At 41.8% G+C, this 21985-nt stretch overlaps 2 protein-coding genes across 4 annotated transcripts; one reads left to right on the forward strand and one right to left on the reverse strand.

Annotated features, from left to right (window-relative positions):
• Window positions 1-111: 111 nt before the first annotated feature.
• On the reverse strand, window positions 112-10439 carry arhgef33 (Rho guanine nucleotide exchange factor (GEF) 33). 3 transcript variants are annotated; one of them, XM_068328260.1, is made up of 17 exons: window positions 10224-10439; window positions 9004-9047; window positions 6860-7024; window positions 6524-6645; window positions 6177-6319; window positions 5906-6013; window positions 5607-5733; window positions 5350-5482; window positions 3863-3970; window positions 2956-3048; window positions 2711-2850; window positions 2519-2608; window positions 2241-2419; window positions 1510-1961; window positions 1202-1426; window positions 882-1033; window positions 112-773 (listed from the first exon to the last, which is right to left on the reverse strand). In XM_068328260.1, exons 1-17 carry the CDS (start codon window positions 10273-10275, stop codon window positions 644-646), a joined length of 2463 nt encoding a protein of 820 aa, XP_068184361.1. In that variant the 5' UTR covers window positions 10276-10439; the 3' UTR covers window positions 112-643. The 3 variants fall into 3 exon arrangements, with proteins under 3 accessions (XP_068184361.1, XP_068184360.1, XP_068184362.1); XM_068328259.1 differs by having other exon boundaries at window positions 113-773; window positions 6177-6322; window positions 10224-10437; XM_068328261.1 differs by having other exon boundaries at window positions 114-773; window positions 882-1024; window positions 6177-6322; window positions 10224-10437.
• Window positions 10440-11810: 1371 nt separating this feature from the next.
• LOC137604079 (sialin-like) lies at window positions 11811-19100 on the forward strand. The gene is made up of 11 exons (XM_068328013.1): window positions 11811-11858; window positions 12652-12867; window positions 13804-14037; window positions 14152-14239; window positions 14481-14567; window positions 14687-14805; window positions 15020-15178; window positions 17857-17989; window positions 18099-18246; window positions 18381-18471; window positions 18963-19100. The coding sequence occupies exons 1-11, from the start codon at window positions 11811-11813 to the stop codon at window positions 19098-19100; spliced, it is 1461 nt and encodes a 486-aa protein (XP_068184114.1).
• Window positions 19101-21985: the final 2885 nt, after the last annotated feature.

Raw genomic sequence — 21985 nt, forward strand, 5'->3', positions numbered from 1 at the left:
TAAAGGGTGAAAATGTGTGTTTTCAGTGAACTGATCAGTTCTATGAAGTCATCTGTGAATTATCTGTGATGAGTCACAAGAATATATTAAAATATTTCATAAGTTTTCATTTAAGTGGGTCAGGAATGACAAAAATATTCTTAGAACTTGATCTCATCTAGTTTAAAAAAAGCCCAAACCACAAATCATCTCAGATGTGATGTACTACGTGGAAAAAAAGGAAGTCCAGTTATTTTCGTTTCATAATAATTTAATAGCCAACATCATTATGTGTTTTAAGTCTGGAGCTTTTATTCAACATTTTTGATGCCTCATGACCGTCACATTCATCTTAGCAAAAGAATTCCATTCAAATCACAGAAATGTCAGAAAGAAAAGTACACAGTTACAGAAAGAAAAACATATGCTCAAATAAACATGAAAAAATAAACACTTAATGTTTGTTCTACTGTGTATACGCACGCCATTATAATATTTGGCTGTCGCTGGAGACATTTAGCAGATTGATGGAGTAGAAGTGTTGAAGCTTGTTGAAATGAACATTATAAATCACCTACATTTCAAGAGAGACACATAGTAAATCAATTGTTTATACAATCGTGTGTGTGTGTGTGTGTGTGTGTGTGTGTGTGTGTGTGTGTGTTCATACAGCCGTGCCACGGTTTATCTCCACATGAACCATCTTGGAATTTTTCCCCGGAGCTTCGTGTTCGTCATCATTTTGGTTTTCTGGTGTTTTCTCGCCTCCTTTCTCTTTCTTCTCATCGCTGCCCCTGTGAGAAGAAAAAAAATTGATTAATTTTGCACAGCTTATTTTATTATTATGTAATAAAATAAGCTGTGCAAAACAAAAAGATGCATAAAGTCATTATCGTTCTCACTTTTTCTTGAAGAGCTTCTTGAACGAGCTCCTGAAACCTCCTTTGTCCTGCTTCCGACTCCTCTCGCTGAGAGGGGTGTGGTTGTACTCCTCTGCCCCGCCCTTCCATTTAGACTCCTCCCCCCATGACTGGAACCCATGGTCCTGGTGGGACTGAACACTGTAAGTTTACCTCACGTAAAGCTTCAACATTCACTGCGTTTCCATTTCCAGGAGACCACAGTAACAATTTAACACAAAAGAGTTCCTGAATGATAAAGAATCAGACGTTGAGTAAAAAAAAAAAACATCTGTTCAGAGACATTTTTTGCTGAAACTCACGATGCTGAGCAGACCGTGGACATCATCGCTCTGCTTGTCGCTATCCGCCTTGCTCCCTGGAGGACTTTGGACCCTACGGGATGGGGTGGAAGACCCTTTGCTGCCCTTACTGCCCTGGCGCTCCAGTTTGGCGTGGCTGCCCATTCCCACCTTTTGGAAGTTCTCTGACAGAGGACCCACATCCACACCACTTACAGTGCTGTCCATCTGAAGGCCATTCAGCGACTAGACAACGAGAGATGCATTTTATGACCACATGCGTGTAAATTTGATTTCTTTCCCCAAACATTAAACACAAGTCAGTTCACCTTGCTCTTACGCTGGCTGGCCTGAAGGGGGCGATGCTGATTGTGACGCATGATTATCGATTCGTCTGGAGACACACAGCCTCTGTTGGATAGTTTTTTACCGTGACTCCTACCCACGGCAAACGCATCACGGGTCGTCGACACGTTCACGGCCGTTGCGTGATGCGATGCTGGAGGACCTTTGGGGCACTTTACAAAGGCGATGTCGATGGAGGAGTCTGATGAGGCGGAGGAGCAGTGGTCGAACACGGTGACGTCGTGAAAGGAACCTCTGTCCTCTTCGTAGAAGCTGTCCATCCCCGAGGGGTCCGGGGGGAGAAGGAATTCTCCGAGGGCATCGGCCAGAGCAGAACCTGGTTGCACCTGGCGACCATCTGCAGGTCTAGAGGGCTGGTGATGCTGGCAGGACACGGACCTATCGGCTGACTCATTCTCTGGGATACTGCCAAGACCTGAAAACCAATTAATGCATTAAATGCTTGAGAATCCCTACGGGTGATATGCATACAGGAAAAACTAACGTAACAATTGTAGGCACGCAACTCCGAAAGATCTGGCATGGGTCCCACCCTCCAATCGTGTCATGATAGCATTATGAAAGGGTGCTCCATCTCAAATATCCCAAAAACGCAAACACCAACATATCACATGGTCATCAAGCAAGAAACAACAAATGACAACTGGATTCCAGACTCCATCCAAACTCCTGGCAAGCTTTCCTAACCACAGACCTGCAGATTTGTGATTCCGTGAGTCCAAGTCGGGACTGAAGTACAACATCTGAGAGGGCCACTCAATGTCGTAGCACTGGCTTTCGTGATCCTGCTCCCGATCCCAGTTTTGGAAGCGGTGAGACTGGATCTGCTCCAGGAGACGCTGCTTGCTTCGCTTCACCTGATTTGCATGTTCTCTGTGAGGGATGTATGATTCATTATTGGCCCAGCCGGCTGATTGACCACGTGTAGCAAACCTAGATAGCAACCAATAAGAGACGGTCCAGTGTACTCACAGCATGGCGCTGCTGCAAGGGTATGGCAATCCCATGTTGTTTGCCTGAATCCCACTTTCCACTGACTTTAACAGCTGCTTCATGGTATACCTGTAGCATGCATGTTGAGTACAGTTTAAGCAGACCTCCCCTTCACGTCTACCACTTTAGCATGAACGTAATCTTATTTCCTCAAGTGGGTGTCTTCCTGACCTTTTACGGTTGAGCAGGAGCAGCTCCTGGTTGTGCTGGAGCAGGTGGTGGTACTGCGTGGTGAAGGCCCTAAATTGCTGGATGCACACCAGCAGCAGGTAGTAGTCCGGGTGGTCCGCCTCCGTCTGCTTCAACAGCCCCTTCAAACAGAGAGTTAGAGCTAAGTTGTCAAAGGTCGGACCAGTCATCAGGAGGTTTTTTTATGTAAGGATCTTGTGGGAGTAAGGGTGATCCTTGACGCTAACCTGCAGCCGTAGAAGGTACTCCGGGATCCTTTGGACCGGCTGCAGGAGCAGATTGTGTAGGGAAGATTTGGAATCATCGCCTGTGATGTCACTCTAGAGGCATCAGTGACCAAACAGAGCAGCACAGGTCAACCAATCAAGATGGAGGAACATGAGCACGATGTAGCAGATGTGAACAGCGTGACTTGATTGAGCCGTCTGTGGTGATTCCTAAACTGTTCTTTCACCATGCTTCCTTAAACAGTATGCAGTACGCCCTCGCGCATTTGCGCAACACTAGCGACTTCACCTCATCGCAGATTTTTGGTAGGTAGTCACGTGATGCCGTATGCACATTCTATTGGCTGACGGCATCAAGAAGTGCCCTAGTTCCACCAGTCTCTGACTTACGTGAGACACAAAAGTGCCTAAACAGTCTATCAGTGTGGGAAAAGGTAATACAGATAGAAGGTGGTTTAATATCAGTATGGGGAGGGTCATAAACTTTTCTTCTTCTTTTCTTTTCGGCTTTTCCCTTCAGGGGTCGCCACAGCGAATCAATTGCCTCCATCTAACCCTGTCCTTTGAATCCTCTTCTCTCACACCAACTACCTTCATGTCCTCCTTCATTACATCCATAAACCTCCTCTTTGGTCTTCCTCTAGGCCTCCTGCCTGAGTTCAAAACTCAGCATCCTTCTACCAATATATTCACTATCTCTCCTCTGGACATGTCCAAACCATCTCAGTCTGGCCTCTCTGACTTTATCTCCAAAACCTCTAACATGTGCTGAAAAGATAAATAGTTTGTCGCCCTATTGCGGAATTTGTCAACCGTGAGTAATGAGGACGCACTGTATATTAAATATTTTAGGACATTTATGTTTTAAAAAGCTTTATCGTCTTACGTCACTTCTGTTTTCTATTACCTCCACGAAGCCACATGATGTCATGGAGTTGGAGGCGAGCATGGAGATAACCGACAGACACTCCGGAAGTTCCTTCAGGTACGACACGTAGAAGTCCAGGAACTCATTCTGTGAGGAGATGGAGACACTGTCTGAGTTACGCATTTCCTTTTCAGTCAGTCTCTTGTTGCTGAGAAACGAGACAATTAGCCTGTAAGCTAACCAGCTTTCAAATAGATTGGAGTCCTACCTTTCCTTGTTTGGTCCATTCTTTTCAATTTCCTGTTTGGTCCCTACCCCATGCTCCCAGGACCAGTTAAATAATTATGATCCTATTTAACCTATTACTGTAATTTCCCCCACATTTACTCAGAATTAGACACATTCTGGCTTTAATAGTACCGGCGCCTTAGGTTCAGCCTACACTTGGAGCTAGATTTAATCTGCTAAAGATTAGAATCCCTGTCTGTCTGTTATGATGTCCAGTGCTAACAAGCGTCCCTGTTGTCTTTGTGTTACTTCCCTATTCCAAGTCCCAACGTGACTCTGCTGGAATTTGACATTTCATTTCATTTCCATCATGGCTGCCGAAAGCAATCCGGACCTTACGACCCCTTCACACTGGCTGGCGTAAAATGGGCCTGTGCCTTATGAATGTCATGACTTCAACTTACGAGTGAGCGAACCGGAGGTCTGGAACCTTTGACAAAAATGTTGTTTGGAAAACTGAGATACCGGCTCTGGAGATGTCAAGATAATTATCAACAAAACCACTATGAAATATTAAGTTGTTGAATTTTTCCACCTCATGTGGTGTTGGTGACAGTTTTGAAGTTTAGAGACTTAACAGCTAAGAAATTAGTCCAGGATAGCGTTTGATGAATCCAACCTCAGGAACTACACGAAAACAAAGTTTGCTCACGTATCTTTGTAGCCTTCCATCCCACAAACTCCTCTAATTTAACCTTATTGTTCATGCAAATGTTAACATACTGTAAAACGAAGTAGTTCATACCCGGCAGGATTTTATTCCCGCCACATTTTGCAAAGGCAGGAAACGGGTTTGACAAGGCAACCTGTCATCACAAAGCAAACATATCTTACACATGCACAAACGAAACACAAGCACGATGACATAACCACATGAAAAGCAACTGAAAAACCAGAAGCAAACACAAAAACACTCATCAAACTAACACCCAAGGTATTTCCATTTGGGTGGAAACGTACATCACGAGTTCGTGCAAGTAGAGGCTCAACTCAAGTGGAAAGATGGTGACAAATGTTACACAAAGATTAGACTTTCGTCTGTGCTTGTAAGACTCGCTGCAGTCGAAGCCTGCTTCATGGGTTTGTTTGCTAAAAGCATTTAGCCCTTGCTAAATAGAAAATCACATTTTAAATCCTTTTTTTTTTTTTTTTTAAATCCTTGTACAAAACATGTTCAGTTTCTTTGCTAAGTTACTGCGGGAATCAAACTCCTTGTGTTGTGTGTTTTTGCGGTGCACCTCTGTGCTGGTGAGCCTCATAAACACATCTCCCACGATGCCTTGCCACTGGCACTTCAGCACCCGTTCCTGAAGCGTGTGCAGGAGCTCAAGGTGCTGCTGGATCAGGAATCTCAGGGAACTGGGAAATGGACTGAAGACACGGAGAAAGAGAGAAGAAAGCTATGAACTTTGATGTTTAATTTTATTTACGCCACATCCTTCGATGAATTTAAAATCCTCATGGGATTCTCGCTTTGTGAGCTGGCCGTCCTTACCGTTTGTCTTTGCATGTGAGTGCGTCTGATCCATTAAAGGAGATGTTGGCCTTCAGTAACAAAGACAAATTGGACACGTAAACCCTCTCTGACTCCAGCAGATCCAGAGCCACCTTCTGTCTGTTACCTGCCGACATGCAAACACAGTCTAAGTCGAGCACAGGCCATCACAGGCCTGTCAGTCGTCACAGCCGGAGCCTGGAGGTAGGGGACACTCCAGGCGAGTCGCCGGTGCACCGCCGAGCGATTGTAAATAATGGTTTTATTTTAGTAGAACAACAACAAAGCATCTGCCTCACTGTTTTCAGCCGGGCTGTTGTGCGTCTCTGTCTCATCTCTGCTGTTCTTCCTCCCGACCCACGCTGGACATCCTCTCTGCTGCTGAATGTCTGGATCAGCGGTGGAGACTGTCACACACACACACACACACACACACACACACACACACACACACACACACACACACACACACACACACACACACACACACACACACACACACACACACACACAGGGAGGTCACTGACTGAACAAGCTCTTCCTAGGTCCTAAGTGTGTCCCTAGACTCACTCGGGGTCTCCGGGGGGATCCTCTGCGATGACCCCGCTTGGGGCAGGCTGGAGAAGAAGTGTTGGATGAGGCTGATTTCCGGCTGGTTGGACGCACGGATGCAGTCGTCTTCGGATGGCGTGAGCACTTCTGCCTTTGAGCTCCTTCTGTTCACAGACGTGACAACACAATTTACAACAGCACACATACTCCAATGAGTGTTTGTGTAAAGAGATCAAGGCTCGTTTCAGATATTTCTTAGGTCTAGGCTGGTTTGGTGGCTTGAAAACTCAAACATAAATACATGTCTTGAAACTGAATTTACACAAGATAACACTTTTAAATCCAACGCTAGTCTACATCCTTGCCTGTGCGCCACCGACATGATGCTGTTGGTGTTCTCTGCATGCAGCAGTTCTATCCTCCTCTGCACCTCCTGCTGTCTGTTGGAGACGTCCTTGATATGGAAGAACGCCACATTCAGTTCCTCCTGCAAGAACAGAAGAATATACCAGGGAGGTGCATCAGTCTGGTCTGGGGTGAAATCTGATGAGGTGCAAATCAAGAAGAGTTTTATTCATCTTATTATGTTTATGTAAAGGATTTGTTCCTGTGTAATAAATTAAATTCGCAGTTTAGTCGTCATCAGATGTACGAACTCCGTCCTGCAATGGATTGGAGTGTCTTCACTGTGTTTGCAGCACCTTGAATGTGTTGAGGGAGTTCTTCAGGCCCATTATTTTATCGTCGACATCCGTTTGATGAGCCTGCAGCTTCTCTTCCAGGCCGTGGTCCCTGTGGCGCAGCTGGCACAGCTCCGTCAGGGCGGCGTGGAGCCCCTCCTGCAGCTCAACCACCAGGCTCTGCAGCTGCATCGCAAGACCCAAAGTGAAAAAACATGCTTCACAAGCAGATTGATGGCTTATTATTTATTTGTGTGCTCTTGCAGTTCATTTATATTCTTTTTATTTTCTTAATTTGGTTATTTTGAGGCTGTGGAATTTCCGCCTATTCATGCAATGTACAAATATAGCCAATTCCTTTTTACTTCTTGTTCTTTAGTTATATTTCTTTTCATTTAATTTAATATGTACTCGTCTGGATCTTCTCAAACATCTTTTTTGCCTCTTTTTTATTTGCTCCACGTGCTTCTGTTCTAATTTTCCTCCGCAACCTCTATCGTTATTATCTCCTGCATACCAGATAGGAGTATTAATTCAATAAAACCATCCAGATTAAACATCATATCTTCGTGAAATATACATTTGATTGAATCTTCTCCGTTTAACCAGTCAATGATAAAAAAATGTAAGTAATTCTAAACCGTCACCTGGTTATAGAGTTGGAAATCATCAGATATAAGTGAAATTCCACACATTTTTGCTTTTTCACTTTTTTTTTTACTACAGTTCATCTTCACCCTAAACTAGATGACCAAAGCAGTCAGAGAGTACAACATCCCGCGACACCCCTGAATTCAAAATTTTACCCTGACCTACTTTCATAGGTCAGTATAAATCAAAGCACTAGCTTTGATCTATGGTCTTACTCACACTGGATTTCTCCCTCGTCTTTCTATCTTATCCGGTTCCTGATTGTACAAAAGTTGAAATTTGACCTTGACCTAGTTTTCTCAAGTTCAAGGTCATCCTCTCATTTTCATCCCCTGTGCTGCCTGAGTAATGTGCTTTCTGTTTCATCTTTCTATCTGCAATGGTTGCGAACATATTTAGTGGACACGCGAACGGACAAACGAACACACAAACACTGACAATTACAAGACATCCCCTTCGCGGGGTGTAATGATTGAAGCGATCCGGCAGGAGAAACTCAAGCAACTCAGTTTCAGCCACTCTTTCCGACTGTTTGTCTCGGTCATGTGAAAGAAATCAGGCTGTGGACTGAATGGAGCATCTGTCTAGTTGGTTTTATCTCCTTCATCTGATGCTGCTTGCAGTCAACGTCTCAACACGTATACCTCACATTGTAATTAGAAATAAAATTACCGGATTATAAACCGCTACTTTTTTCACACGCTTTAAACACAGCAGCTTAAACGAGGATGCTGCAGCTTCACAGCCTCTAGAGGGCGCTCCAGCAAAGAACCACGTGGCGAGGAAGATGCTACCGTAGTTGGATTATGTTTTGAATATACATTTTACACATCATGCACACCACATATGGTGGAAAACACATAATGAAAGCCATATGATGCAGCTTTTAAGTTTAAGACAATCGATCTGGTTGGCGAAGTAGGAATCAGAGCCGCTTGGCATCAATAAATCGATGGCGACTCATTGAGACAGGGACGATGTTTTACCGTGTTTCAGGTTGGGGAAAAAGTACTATTTGAAATTTTCAAAAATCTTTGTGTGTAAATAACTTTGCTGCAACACCCCGACATCTGTGTCTTAATATATACACAGATTTTTTTCTTTTAAAAATTAGTTGGGTCTGCTTATATTCAGGTGTGCTCAATAGTCCAGAATTTATGATATTTATTTAATAAGGTTGGTTGAAACTCAGTTGGTTATTTCCTGCCAAGCATCCATTTAATCCACCTAAATTGCATACTTTAGAGCTGGGAAGAAGCTAGAGACACAACTCTGCCAACCAACTCAATAGTCAATATTTACAGGGAAATGATGACATAATGTTTGTTATTTTGATGGCGCTTCAGAATACAATATTTGATTTTAGGTGGATTTGGTGACACCTCCCATGAGGGAATGTGAACAGAGCTGCTCTTCTGTGTTCTGCACACACTTAGCAAATGTCACAAGACTAACGCAAAATAAAATGAGACACTTCTACACTTCAAAGTCTGTTTCTGGGATTAATGGATTACCTGAGCAACCTCCTGGTGAGCCTCCTCCACGTTTTCTACTTGATCTTAAGGAAAAAAACAAACAAACAAGCTATGAGGTACTTCCATGGTTACACTAACACATTATAAATAAAAGGACTTTCTGTTCGTATATTGCAAAGAAATGTAGTTAAACTTCAAAATAGAGAAGATAAAATTCGTTTCACAGCTCGGTGTCATCAGAGATGAGACTTAAAATATCAGGTTTTATCGTGTTAATTACAAAATGTAGTTGAAAAATAAAAATTCTAGGCTGCACTTCTGCAAATTCTAAGAACATAGACTTCAAAATACTGTAAGAATAAAAAATATAAACATTCTCTTCAGCGCTACCAGTAATAAGGTCTCATCTGTTAATTAAATGTAAGACAAATCCATCTTAGCAGCGCCTTGACGAGTCTTATATACAGCAAACCACCTTTTACTCCAACATATTATGTTTATAGTCTTAGAGTATTTACTCGTGGCTCGGATGCATTCATGTGACAAATGTGAGGTAAAGAATTAAAGGCTAGAAAAGGAGCGTTGAAGGCCTTCAATGGTCATGTGAAACTGAAATGCGTTCGTCCAGCGATGAGAACAAGCCAAATGTTCTTCTGCTCCGCGTGCATTATGTCACTCTTCCTGTGACTTGTGACGACCGTAGGGCTGAAGGGCTCCAGAAGGAATCACATGGAGGTTTCTTCTGACTCATGTCGTCACCACAATTTCCAGGACCAAGTGCCATATGAGGAAATTCTGATTTATGATTTTTAAATGAAAAGCGGTCGGAGACAAATAACCGGTTATATTAGAGCAGAATGACCCTGTTGTGGAAATGTTACAGGTCAAGGCTGTACACATGCTTATCATATATTATCATGCATAATTGATTTGGTGAGCAGACACAAAGAACCACGTTTCATGCTTTCATAGAAAATCCTCTGATGCAGTCAATAAATACATTTGATTTTTCCTGAAATGATAAGGTTAAACTTTTCATGACCAGAGAGACTCACTTCGACTTTCACCTCGAGCCAGAATGAGAACTTAGCAGGGCAGATATTATTGAGAAAAGTATTGATGTTTTTTAACCCACACAGATTGACGTTGACCATGAGCATCAAGAGTCGGTATCAGCAGTAACTATTTTGTTCTGCGTGTTTTGACTGATTGCAGTCAGTGTGCAAAAGTTACAGATCAGTTCTTAGCATCCGTCTTACCTTCCAGCTCACCTCCCAGCTTCTCTTCTGTTTCTATACTGCCGTTCTCCATGTTCAGGCATCCGTATCCCGTGGTCCGGTTTACAGCTGTCTGGTTTTGAGGACCTTATCCAGCTCAAGACACCTTGGGTCCGCTCCTCTGCCTCACTCCTTTCCTGTTAACAATTATTTGCTATTATCACTCAGTCTCTTTGCTCCAAAGCATGTGAGTCCTATGATTCCTCCTTTGCACAATGAGGCCCTTGTCCGCCAAGAGTAGAGGGTCAGAAGGGAAGGATCAGGAGGAGCGGGAGTTCATCATGCAGCTGCTTACTGTAGTGAAAGCATCAGACTGAAGGAGGTGTAGATGGGTATTGATAAGGGAGACTCACACTGATCAGGAATCCCTTCATGGAGTTCCAAGAAGCTGAAGCAGGAGAGGATTTCCTGTCGTCCATTCAACACGTTTCGTTTTTCAATGAAACACTGAAGTGGTGACTTTTACTGTTTGGCAACTTTACCTGTTTATATTTCTTTCATCTTCATTCCACATGTTTTTTTTCTCAAACAAGTATAAATATTAATCTAAATGTGCATCATTTCAAGTGATTCTTTTTATTTAATGTTCAGATATGCTGCAGTTATCCCAAGAAATGGGGACAGATCAGAGGCAACTGGATTATTCTCATTCAAAAACTCATTTCTTGTCCTGTCCAAGTGTTGAGGTCTCAGTCTCTAATCAGTCAAATGTGCCTTGTCTCATATTTCCTCATTAGAAGTGGTGAAGGTGCATATGACTAATGTGTCACCGCCCATGTCTCTTATTCTATTCCTAGCATTCTAAGTGCCCTTGAGCAGACATTTACATTTAGTCACGCAATAAAACAAGTTGACTTTTAATTTTGTCGCATACGGGCTGAGTTGCATATGGAGGAAGCTTGATTGTTGGAGCAGCATCCTGTCCCAACAACACTACGCTGGTTCCAGATGACATTTCAACAATTAGGTAGGCTTGTTTTGTAGTGTAAAGCGACATAAAGCAATATGGCACTACTTGTTTTCACGCAGTACTTTGGGTTTTTTTTTTAAGAAAGAAAAATTACAAGATATGACTTAAGATATCACCTTTTACCCCTCAAAAAATTCAAATATTTATGCATTTATTATCATTGGTGCATTTCTTATTATAAATCTACTCTCTGGAACGTGTTGTTTTTACCAGCTTGTAGTGTTTCTGGTTGAAATTGTCTGAATATGACAGCAGGGGTAACTGAAGACATGAGTGCACACAACTCAGACCTGGTGACACCAGTTCATGCATGAACTGGTGTCACCAGGTCTGAGAATGAACTTGAGGGTGCGGTTAAAATGATTTTCATAAAGCCTTGAAGTGCACCTTGTTGCAGGTACACAGCGCTGTTGGCGTCTTTATTTTGGACTCTTTATACTATTGAGAATGCTGCATATTTAAATTACATCAATGCCAGTGCACATCTTGGGCCCTACAGGAAACAATGGACCTGAGTTTGACGTAGGTCAGAGGCTCTGATGATATAAGTAGGTTTGATGTTACGTAGCCTTATTTTATATTTATTTATTTTTGTAGTAATGCGATTGGAGAGGAACATGGAAGAGGTAGAGCAAAGTAGGGAACAGGTAGGCTTTAATGGTGTCCCTTTCAAAAGCATGACTCCAGTGAAGTGTAAGGACCCCAGTGCATTGCTCACTGTTTGCACTTCATGGTGGAACCACTTCTGATCCTCTAGAATGGTCCCAGCAAACTCCCGTAGTGTTTTCTTTGTATTCAAAACTCATGTCTGAGCAAGTAATGACAGGACTTACAGGAGAAAGGAAAAGAGAAGTCATGCAGGAAAGGAGCAGGGGTTTAATCACATTCATTTATGTATCAACTCCAGCGAGTCCTGGAACCATTTATATTTTACCTACCCAACGAGCTCCAATTTAAAGTGTTTTTAAATTGTTTTGAGAGCTATTAACCAATTTTTCTCTGCGCGTTTGCAATTAACTAATAACCCAATTATTTCCATTTATAATGGCATCTACTTTTACCTGTGTTTGCTTTTTTCCTTATATTTATTATCAAAAGTAGTCCGGCGATTCATTTTCCCTTGCTTAATTGATCTTATTTACTCCAATATCGCTTACTATCTAAGTGTGTGAACACTGTTTACATATCTAATGCAATTGAGTCCATCCATCCATTTTCTGCCACCGTATCCGCCGCAGGATAGCCTATCCCAGCTGGCATAGGGCGTGAGGCGGGGGACACTCCGGGCACGACGCCAGTGCACTGCAGAGCCACTTTTGAACTTTGCTGTGGAGGTTTTAGAGGGCCTTTTTTGTTTGTGGGAGGAGTAAATTTTGTCTTCTGGAACGTGGAAAGTCCCCCCTTGCACTGCATCAATACTGTTATCTCTCATCACTTTAGTCTCTCCGTTCCTCTGCAGCCCCAGCATGCTGTTCGTCACGCTATGGCCTGGCTCTGCTGAGCTGTTACGGTTTCTTCGTGGTCTTCACCCTGCGGGTGAACCTGAGTGTAGCCTTGGTGGAGATGCTTAACAACACGCACCAGTCCATCACCAACCACAGCTGCTCTGTGTGTCCTGCTCACGATACGCCTCCACGGCCCGTCCACAACCACACGGTGAGTGAGAAAGAGCCTGCAGTAGCGCACAAAAAGATAAAAATCTGATAAAGGTCATCTGTAATTGATGCGCTCCTTGTTTGCTCTTCTAAAGTTAATTCTCAGAGGTCAGGAAATTGCATGCATGACTCACCCCCTCCCTGAATGGTCCATGTCTAGATAATAATATTTCTGATTAAAGGGAAAACGGTTGGGTAATCCTAATCATGTGGATTAATCATGTGGACCGTTCTGATTTTCTGATGCGGGGCTTTTTGAATAAGGAGGAAATAAATAAAAATAACAAATAAGGCAGATGAAACGACTTCCACATTTTTACTGACTTCAATAATGAAAAGATGTTTGTGATTAAAAAATAAAGTATTTTTCACACTATAAAGCACGCTGGATAATAAGGCAATGAATGGCCTGTTAAAACCTTTTTCCTATATAAAGTGCACTGGATTTTCAGGTGCATCTGATTATAAGGCGTACCTCCAACGAATAGCCTGGTTTAAAACTGTTTTCACCAGAATAGGGCACACAGCATTATAAGGCGCATAGAATAAAAACTACTGTAGTGGCTGTGGTTGCGTTATTCATCCACTAGACAGAGCTGCACTGAAAGGATCGCATTCACGGCTCTGCAGCCAAGTCACTGCTAGCCAAAGGTGCCTCGCAATCTGGCTGACACCTGAAACAGTAGGTAACTGTTGGGGGGAAGGAGCAGCTTAGGCTTGTGTATTGTGTCTGGGCTGCTGACCACATAGGCAACTGTGTGGGGGGTTTTTCTTCTTCATATATTGGGCGCACTGGATTATAAGTCAGTTTTTGAGAAAATTAAAGGCATTTAGGTGCGCCTTATAGTGCATAAAATACTGCATGTTTCATACTGTTTTTAACAGTGGGGCTTTATGATATCTTGATATTGAATTCTCTCAACTCATTCTCTCACAGGCCAATGTGTACGACTGGGACTCTGTGACACAGGGATGGATCTTGGGTTCCTTCTTCTATGGCTACATCATGACACAGGTGCTCGGGGGCTACCTGGCCAGCCGCTTTGGACCCAAGTGGGTGCTGGGCTTAGGGGTCCTGGTCACTGTCATTTTTACCCTGCTCACCCCTGTGGCTGCTGACCTGGGAGCAGGTTTCCTGATAGCGGTCAGGGTGGTGGAAGGGATAGGTCAGGTAAGATCAGACAAATGACACAGTCACATCCATTAAAGTGGCGTTTATGAAGTTCTTGGTGGACAGAAACTCGTCTGCATGGATGTTGAGGTACTTGCTATGTTGTGTTGTCAGGGAGTCATATACCCTGCAATGAGCACCATGTGGGCATCATGGGCCCCCCCTCTGGAGAGGAGTCGACTGCTCACAATTACTTACACAGGTGAGAATCAACACACATTAACACAAAGAAGACACAATGGGTTTAAGGGTGGATTCCTGGTGACATTGAGTGAATCATTGTACATCCTGGTCTGAGCAGGTCAACAGAGGAACTGAATAAACAGTCTCCATTAAGTAGGCTGGAGTGAACCACTTCATGCGTGGTGTATTCTCTAATCACAAGTTATCACGCTGTGTTTTGATCATTCAGTGGTTTCACAAAATTTTCTTCTCCATCTCAGGAGCCCAGCTGGGGACGGTCGTCGCTCTTCCTCTCTCTGGTGAAATCTGCTTCTACCTGGACTGGACCTACGTGTTCTACATTTTCGGTAATACCGTAAAAGACACTTACAGCATTCTGATGATCAAAATCAATGTTTCTCCTTACCATCTGTAGAGTTTTGGGGATTCTTTACAGATAAATTGTCGGTCATGTCTTTGTGTCCAGGTATTGTCGGCCTGCTGTGGTTCATCTTGTGGGCATTTCTGGTCTCCAACAGTCCTGAAACCCACCCACGGATATCAGAGATGGAAAGACTCTATATCACCACATCACTGAAGAAGGAGGTGAGAGGTCAACAGCCAAACTACATGTTCCTCAATGTTACAGTAAACAACTTCTGGAAAATGTGAAGTACTGACAAATACACTAAGGTGTGATGAATATTTTTATTTCCCTTAATATTTTTTGCATGCACAATGAAAATTTAGGCTGCCCTTTCAGATTTGTGGTTTCTTAAGAGTCTGTCTAATTTGTACTCTCAACTCCCTGGTTTAACAGCTCTCCAGCTCGGCACGCATCCCCTGGCAGGCAATAGCGACATCCAAACCGCTGTGGGCTATTATCGTCATTACCTTTTGCTTTGACTGGACCTTCTTTACTCTGCTCACTCTCCTCCCGACCTACATGAAGGACGTTTTGGGATATAGCATACGGCAGGTGAGATCACTGCATTTGACAATCATGAGTCTTTAAGGGTTTGCAAGTTTGTTGCAAGTTTGCAAGTTGATTCATGTTAAAGATGTTCAAAGTGACAGACTCTTAGTTGTGGAGTACCTTGAGGATCTGTTCTGGTGCCAATATTGTTTAATCCAGATATGTTACCTTTGGGAAATACTATAGGAAAACAACATTAATTTTCACTGCCATGCAGACGATGCCCAGTTATATTTGTCAATAAAAACAAAAGAATCTGAACAATTTGTTAAATTAGAGACTGACCTCAGGAATATTAATTCTAGGATGCTTCACAACTTCTTCATGCTAAACACTGATAAAACTGAAGTTATTATTATTGGTCCTAAACACCTTAGAGATGTTTTTTCTAATACATCACTAAAGACCATTACAATTAGATCTTTCTTATCCTTTAAAGACCCAGCAAAAATCATTCATGCCTTTGTTACTTCTAGATTAGACTACTGTAATTACTTAACATCAGGCTCCTCTATTAAAACTTTACAATCAGCTCAAAATTAGCTCAAACTTGCAAAAAACATAACCGGCATTTTGGCATTAAAAATGAAACGCAACTACGGTTCAGTTCAGTTAATTTCACATCTTTATTGTCCCTCCAGGGGGAATTGGATTTGCAGTAGAACAGGGTATTGGATAGCAATAACATATACAAAAAGACATGGAATTATCACACCAGAGATAGAATAGAATGAGTAAAATGTAACAAAGATAAATAAGAGCGTGTCTTAAAATAAATAATTAAGGTGCTGCTGTGCAGTTCAGCTATTACTTGAGTTCAAATGAAGTGCATTTAGTGCACTGGGAACAAAAATTTTAGCCTGTTGCTTTTAACCCTGGGGAACCTGTATCTCTGCACTGATGGAAGAACAACAAATTTGTGAGAGAGCTGGTGGTCAGAGTTAGCCAGAACTAACTGCGCCTTTTTGCAGAAACCATAAAAGTCTTGTCCACAGTAAATGTGTTTAATCTGCGTAGAAAATACAGTCTCTGAAAGGCCCTTTCTGCAGATCAAAGAGGTGTTAAAAATCGGGATTCAAGTTTTTGTCGATCACCGAGCCCTTGAGGATTGTTGGGGGCGGGGGGTTGCATGAGTGGATTTTCTAAAATCAGTCTTTGTGTTCAATGTTAAAAAAAAACAATGTTGTGTTTTTTTTAACATTCAACTTCAAATATTTACTGTCACACCACTCCGCAAAGTTTATCAGTTCAGGTCCATGGTTGACCTCTCTATCCTGAAGCAGACTGATTAAAACGGTGTCATCAGCAAATTTCAAAAGATGCCTGTCCTTGAAATTGCTCCTACAGTCATTTGTATGAAGAATATACAATAAAGGAGATAGTACACACCCTTGTCGTGAGCCTATGGACGACAACTTCTTCGCAGATAAAACTTCATTGGCCCTGACTGCCTGGGGCCTGAAAGATTAAAAAAAAAATCCAACACCCATCCTGCCATTCCAGCATCAAGACTAAAAATGGACAAAAGTTTGTTAATTAAAATGTGTGGCTGAATAGTATTAAAAGATGAGGGAAAATCCACAAATAAAAGCCTAGAGGAGGTTTTATACGCTTGATGTGTTTATACGGGTAGTTTAATAGAGTGATAGATGCAGCATCTACCCCTCTGCCAAGCTGGCTCTGAACATTGTCCATGTGAAATTGTTTTACCAGTTGCTCAAATATCTTCATTATCAGTGAGGTCAGTGCCACAGGCCTTAGGTCGTTGAGCTCTTTTGGTGTTTTTGGTCTTCCTGCTTTCATATCAAACTGCATATCAAACTTCTTATCTGCCTTAGCTTTATCATCACCATGAAGAAAAGTGTTGTTTCCTGTGTAGTGCATCCATCACCGTTCTGTTCAATCAGGGTTTGTTATTGGGAAACACCTTCACTCGTTTAGTTGAGATGATGGAATCCTTGAAGAAGAGCATATAAGACGACATAACCTCAGTCCTTTCATCAGAAGAGAGACCAAAAACATTCCAGTCCATGCATTCGAGAGCTGCCTTTAGTTCCTCAACAGCATTCTCAGTCCACGTCTCCACTTCTCTGGAGATCACTTGACTCCTTTTGAGAAGTGACTTATAAGAATAGACCCTGAGGGGGCAAGGCTTTGATAGGTAGGGTATGAAATGTACAAATAAACGCAACTCATTGCTTTCAGGTTCAGGTTGCCGGGGAAAGGGACTGGAGTTCATAAGTGACCGTCTTCATAGTTTCCACTGCGATTTTTTCATCAGTCTCTTCTGTTCTTCTCCATCTGGGACACTTTTGATTTGTGCAAGCAACAACTGAGTAACTTTCATGTCTGAGCGACGACATTACAACACACTGCTGCCGTACGGCTGGATGCAAAGAAATTCACCTCGTGGAACAATATGCGGTTATCTGGGAATAAGAAAGGAGGTCTAATCAGCTCGTTTCTTGCCCGTTTCATGTGTGGGTAGTACAGGGCACCTTGTTTTCCAGGGTCTAAGAGTTAATAGGGTTAGGGAGGACCACTATGTACATGTAGAGACCAGAAAAAAATGTGTTTTTCATAACCAGACTTCTATAAGAGTTATTTGTTACCCTTTTATCATCCGGCAAGGTGTTTTGTGGATCAGTCTTAGTTATGTTATTATCTCCTGTCCACAATAGAATGGGATACTATCAGCTCTTCCTTCCCTGGGCAGTAGTTTAATATCTTTAGTGGCCGGTCAGTTGAGTGATTACCTGCGGGAAACCTGCCTCTACCCGACCACCATTGTCAGGAAAATCTTCAGTATTATCGGTAAGGAATACCATTTTCTCCCAACTGCTGGCTTTGACTTGGGACTTTTAAAACATAATTATAATACCCTCCTGGGGATGTTTTCACAGCTTTTGTGTTTTTCCTGTAGGCACCATCGGATCAGGGGCATTCCTGGTAGCAGCAGGTTACACGGGCTGCAACTACGTCTTAGCTGTGGCGCTCCTCACCATCTCCACCTCTCTTGGTGGAGCAAATTCTGCTGGCTTCCTGATCAACCAACTTGATATAGCTCCTTCGTAAGAATGACTAAAAATCACCGAATTAAGCCCTTAACGTAAAAGTAGCAGTGAGTTACTGCATATAAAAATGATCACATAAAACTGGATAATTGTGTGTGAGCTTGATAATGATGATGATCCTGGGTTTGCAGTTATGCTGGTATCCTCATGGCGATCACCAACACCTTTTCCACCATACCTGGAATGGTGGGACCAGTCATTGCAAGATCACTAACCAGAAATGTAAGAAACTCATGTGCAGGTTGCTCTTCTGCAACAAGTAGTTTTGACTTTAGCATGTTGCTCCATTTGCTATCTGCCACCAGGGGGCGAACTCCTCTATAAAACATGACACAGTCAGGCCCCGGGGGTTGTTTGATGATTTGACACCTGCTGTACAGGATAGTTTCACACACATACTGTTTATGTGTGAGAAACATTTATTTGTGGATAGATGAACGTTTTGACGGTTACATGAAAAAATTTTTACAAGAGAGGATGAGTGTGCAAACATCCAACACTAATACAAGTACAAGACAAGAGTGTAATTACAGATTCAAACTTGAAGAAGTGCTCACAGATCAAACTGTTGCTTTTGCTGCAAGAGACTAAAGATTATTTTTCAGACCTTAACAGAATGCATACCTTTTTTTAAAAAACAACAACACTCTAATTCATGACTCACTCAATAAAAGGATTCAGTCCTTTTGTTTGTCTTTCCAATACTCCTACAGAACACCTTTGAAGAATGGCAGACAGTTTTCTACATTGCTGCTTCCTTGAATGTCTTTGGAGCTGTGATATACGTTGCGTTTGGCCAGGGATCCGTGCAGTCCTGGGCCGTCAACGTGGAATACGCTCAGAAAGATTGAAGCAGAAAACAAGTTCAATAAACAAACCAGTTCAGCAGGAATCATCCAATTATCAATACTCTTGTCATGGATTCCGTTGGTGATTAACTTGAGATAATCTGGCTGCACTGAGGGTTCTCAAAGTGTAGTTATCTAACTGTTATCTAATGGTCTTACCACCTTTTGCAAATGTTTTATGCAAAAGGTGATACGATGAACAAACAATCTCCTGAACTATTATGCTAATCAGAACAGGTAAATAAGGTATGTTAAAGTGTTCCTTCTGTTCAGGTTTGATGATTAGATTGCTGGAGCCACTTAGTCTTTCTGCCTTTTTGAGCCAATTAATGTCACTTTATTTTATTTTTTGTAAAACTTTGATGGGAAAAATGTGTCATTAAATATTTTGTTTGCCATATAAGAAAAGGGCATTCCAAGAAAAATCCATCAGCGCCTCCCTTTGCAATCAACCATTTTTTTCAACCATAATTGTAATATATTTAAATGAGGCAAAATATCAAAACATTCAGAGTTCACCATTCAAGAAACTGTTAATGCTTCCGAGCAGTAGTTTAACCCGGTCCACACGGGTTCCTACTTTTACCTTAGCACCAATACTCAATACATCAATTACTGGGGGATAACCCTGCCAATGATTAAAAGAAATAACAATAATTAATGAAATAACAGGCAGGTTGTAATAGAGTCGTCTGACAGGTAGCCTAAAGTCAACATTGCTGGAGCTAACTTTCAACCCGACCCGAATTGTAGGCGATCTCGATGTTTGCAATTGTCCCCATGCACATTAATATATTTGTTGTTGGTTCCCTGCTCAATAGTTCACAGAGATGTGTATAAAAAAGGACAAAACGCTGCAGATGACACACCTGTAGGACAGCTGGACAGGCCACATGAAGTCCGACATCAGGCCAGACTGTTCACTTAGTCTGATATTTGCTGGGCTATCCCGCCTGTTTACTTGATGAATCTCACCCTGGTTCTAGCTGATATTATTTTTGAGTTGGTATTTTATCAGGTCTCTTGTTTTATATAACCTGTCCTTTAAGTCATAAAAATTAAGTAATAAATGAAACATTTATCATTTTGATTTGATAGAATTATCCCAGATTGTAACGTAGTTGAATTTTATGGGACGGGAACAATTCTGGACACAAACATACTGTACTGTAAACATTCCAGAATTTTTAAAGCCTTTCCATGTCTGAAATCACTAATTTAATAAAGGTATACTGAAATCAGATATTGTGTCGGGCTCTCAATTTTTTTCCACAGTCGCCTCTGTGATTTGATTCCTACCGTGTATCACAATAATATGGCATTTTGTTTTCCTGCGATGACTTTGCATTGCAAAATCAAATGGCAGGAGAAGCACTTTCTGTCTGGCACTTGTCGCATGACCAATAATTATAAGTCAGTTTTTGTTACTGTTTAGCATTAAGACGTTTTGAAGCATCCAAGAATTAATAACCCTGAGGCAAGTGTCTAATATGACTAATTAGTCAGAGTTGTTTGTTTTAATTGAAAAATATAGTTGGGTATCATCTGCATAGCAGGGAAAATTTATGTTACGTTTTCTTATAATGTTTGCCGATGGTAACATCTGAATAAAACAATACTGGTCCCAGAACAGATCCTTGAAGTACTCCACAACTAAGACACTCTTGTTCTGAAGATTTATTAATTACATGAACAAACTGAAATCCATCAGAGAGATGTGATCTGAACCAGTTTTTAATGCCCACAACATTTTGTAATCTCCTGAGGAGCGTAGTCAGAATTTTGTCCAGTAGACTGGTGGTCGGTTTAGCAGAGGAAATTAAGGAATTTAAATTGAAGAGTTCCATTTTCTGAAAGCACTCCAGAATATTGCTAGTTTTGACCAATTCCTCTGCTATGAGATTGATGGCAGTGTGTAACGGATCTCATCCATAAGTTTTGTTATTTTGTTTTGAAAGAACCGAAGAAAGTCAACACTGTCCAAATTCAAAAGAATGGTGGGCTCAGTACTGTTGTTTTCTTTAGTTAGCCTGGCTACAGTGCTGAAAAAGCCTGAGGGTTATCTTTGTTTTCCTCTATTAGTGTTTAGTGTTTACATTAGCATAAATTTTTCTCTTAACAGATACCCTTCTTGTAAGTTATAAAGCTATCTTTTCAGGTTCCATAGGCTACATCAGTTTTTGCTGTGTGCCGTAGTCTCTCCAGCCTGCGGGTGGAAGCGTTGTTTAAATTTGCGAACTAACAAGTTAAACAATGTCAGCCCCAATAAGCAATGTCTGCAAGTTCCTTTTTGTTTCCTATTTTCTAATTTTCATTTTTAACAGCACTATGTCATCCTAGGTTGTTTTTACTATGTCTATCACACTATTTGTGAGATATTCAATATCTGAGCCAGTGCTAGAGCAAGGGCATGGGGAACACATTGACTCCATGGCTGACCCCCTATTCCTGTTAAATCTTTGTATCTCTTCATATGGAGCCAGTATAGCCTGAAGAGAATACAGACTGGTCTTATATGAATGGTTAGCATTTTACAAAGGCCTTTGATTAAAAAAAAAAAGAAAAGAAAAGAAAATTCTTGTATTGGGGTTCAGAGAAAAAAAAGACTTTTACAAAACTTAAACTTCATTCTTAACCTCTGGTGTTCCTTTCCTATAATATCAAAGCATTGAGGTCTCAGTCTTCTCTGTCAAATAGATCTTGTGTTATCCAGTCACTTGATGGTGAAGGTGCATTTGACTAATGTTGCACCACCCATTTTTCTCTTTCTGTTCCTAACCTGCTGACTTCCCTTGAGAAGAAATTTTACACCAAGTCACACACAAAAAACAAGTTGACTTTGTTGGTTGATTTTGTCACATACAGGTTCCTCCTCCATGTGGAGGAAG

Source organism: Antennarius striatus, chromosome 11 (genome assembly GCF_040054535.1).
Source record: "Antennarius striatus isolate MH-2024 chromosome 11, ASM4005453v1, whole genome shotgun sequence".
In the NCBI taxonomy this organism is placed as follows: Eukaryota; Metazoa; Chordata; class Actinopteri; order Lophiiformes; family Antennariidae; genus Antennarius; species Antennarius striatus.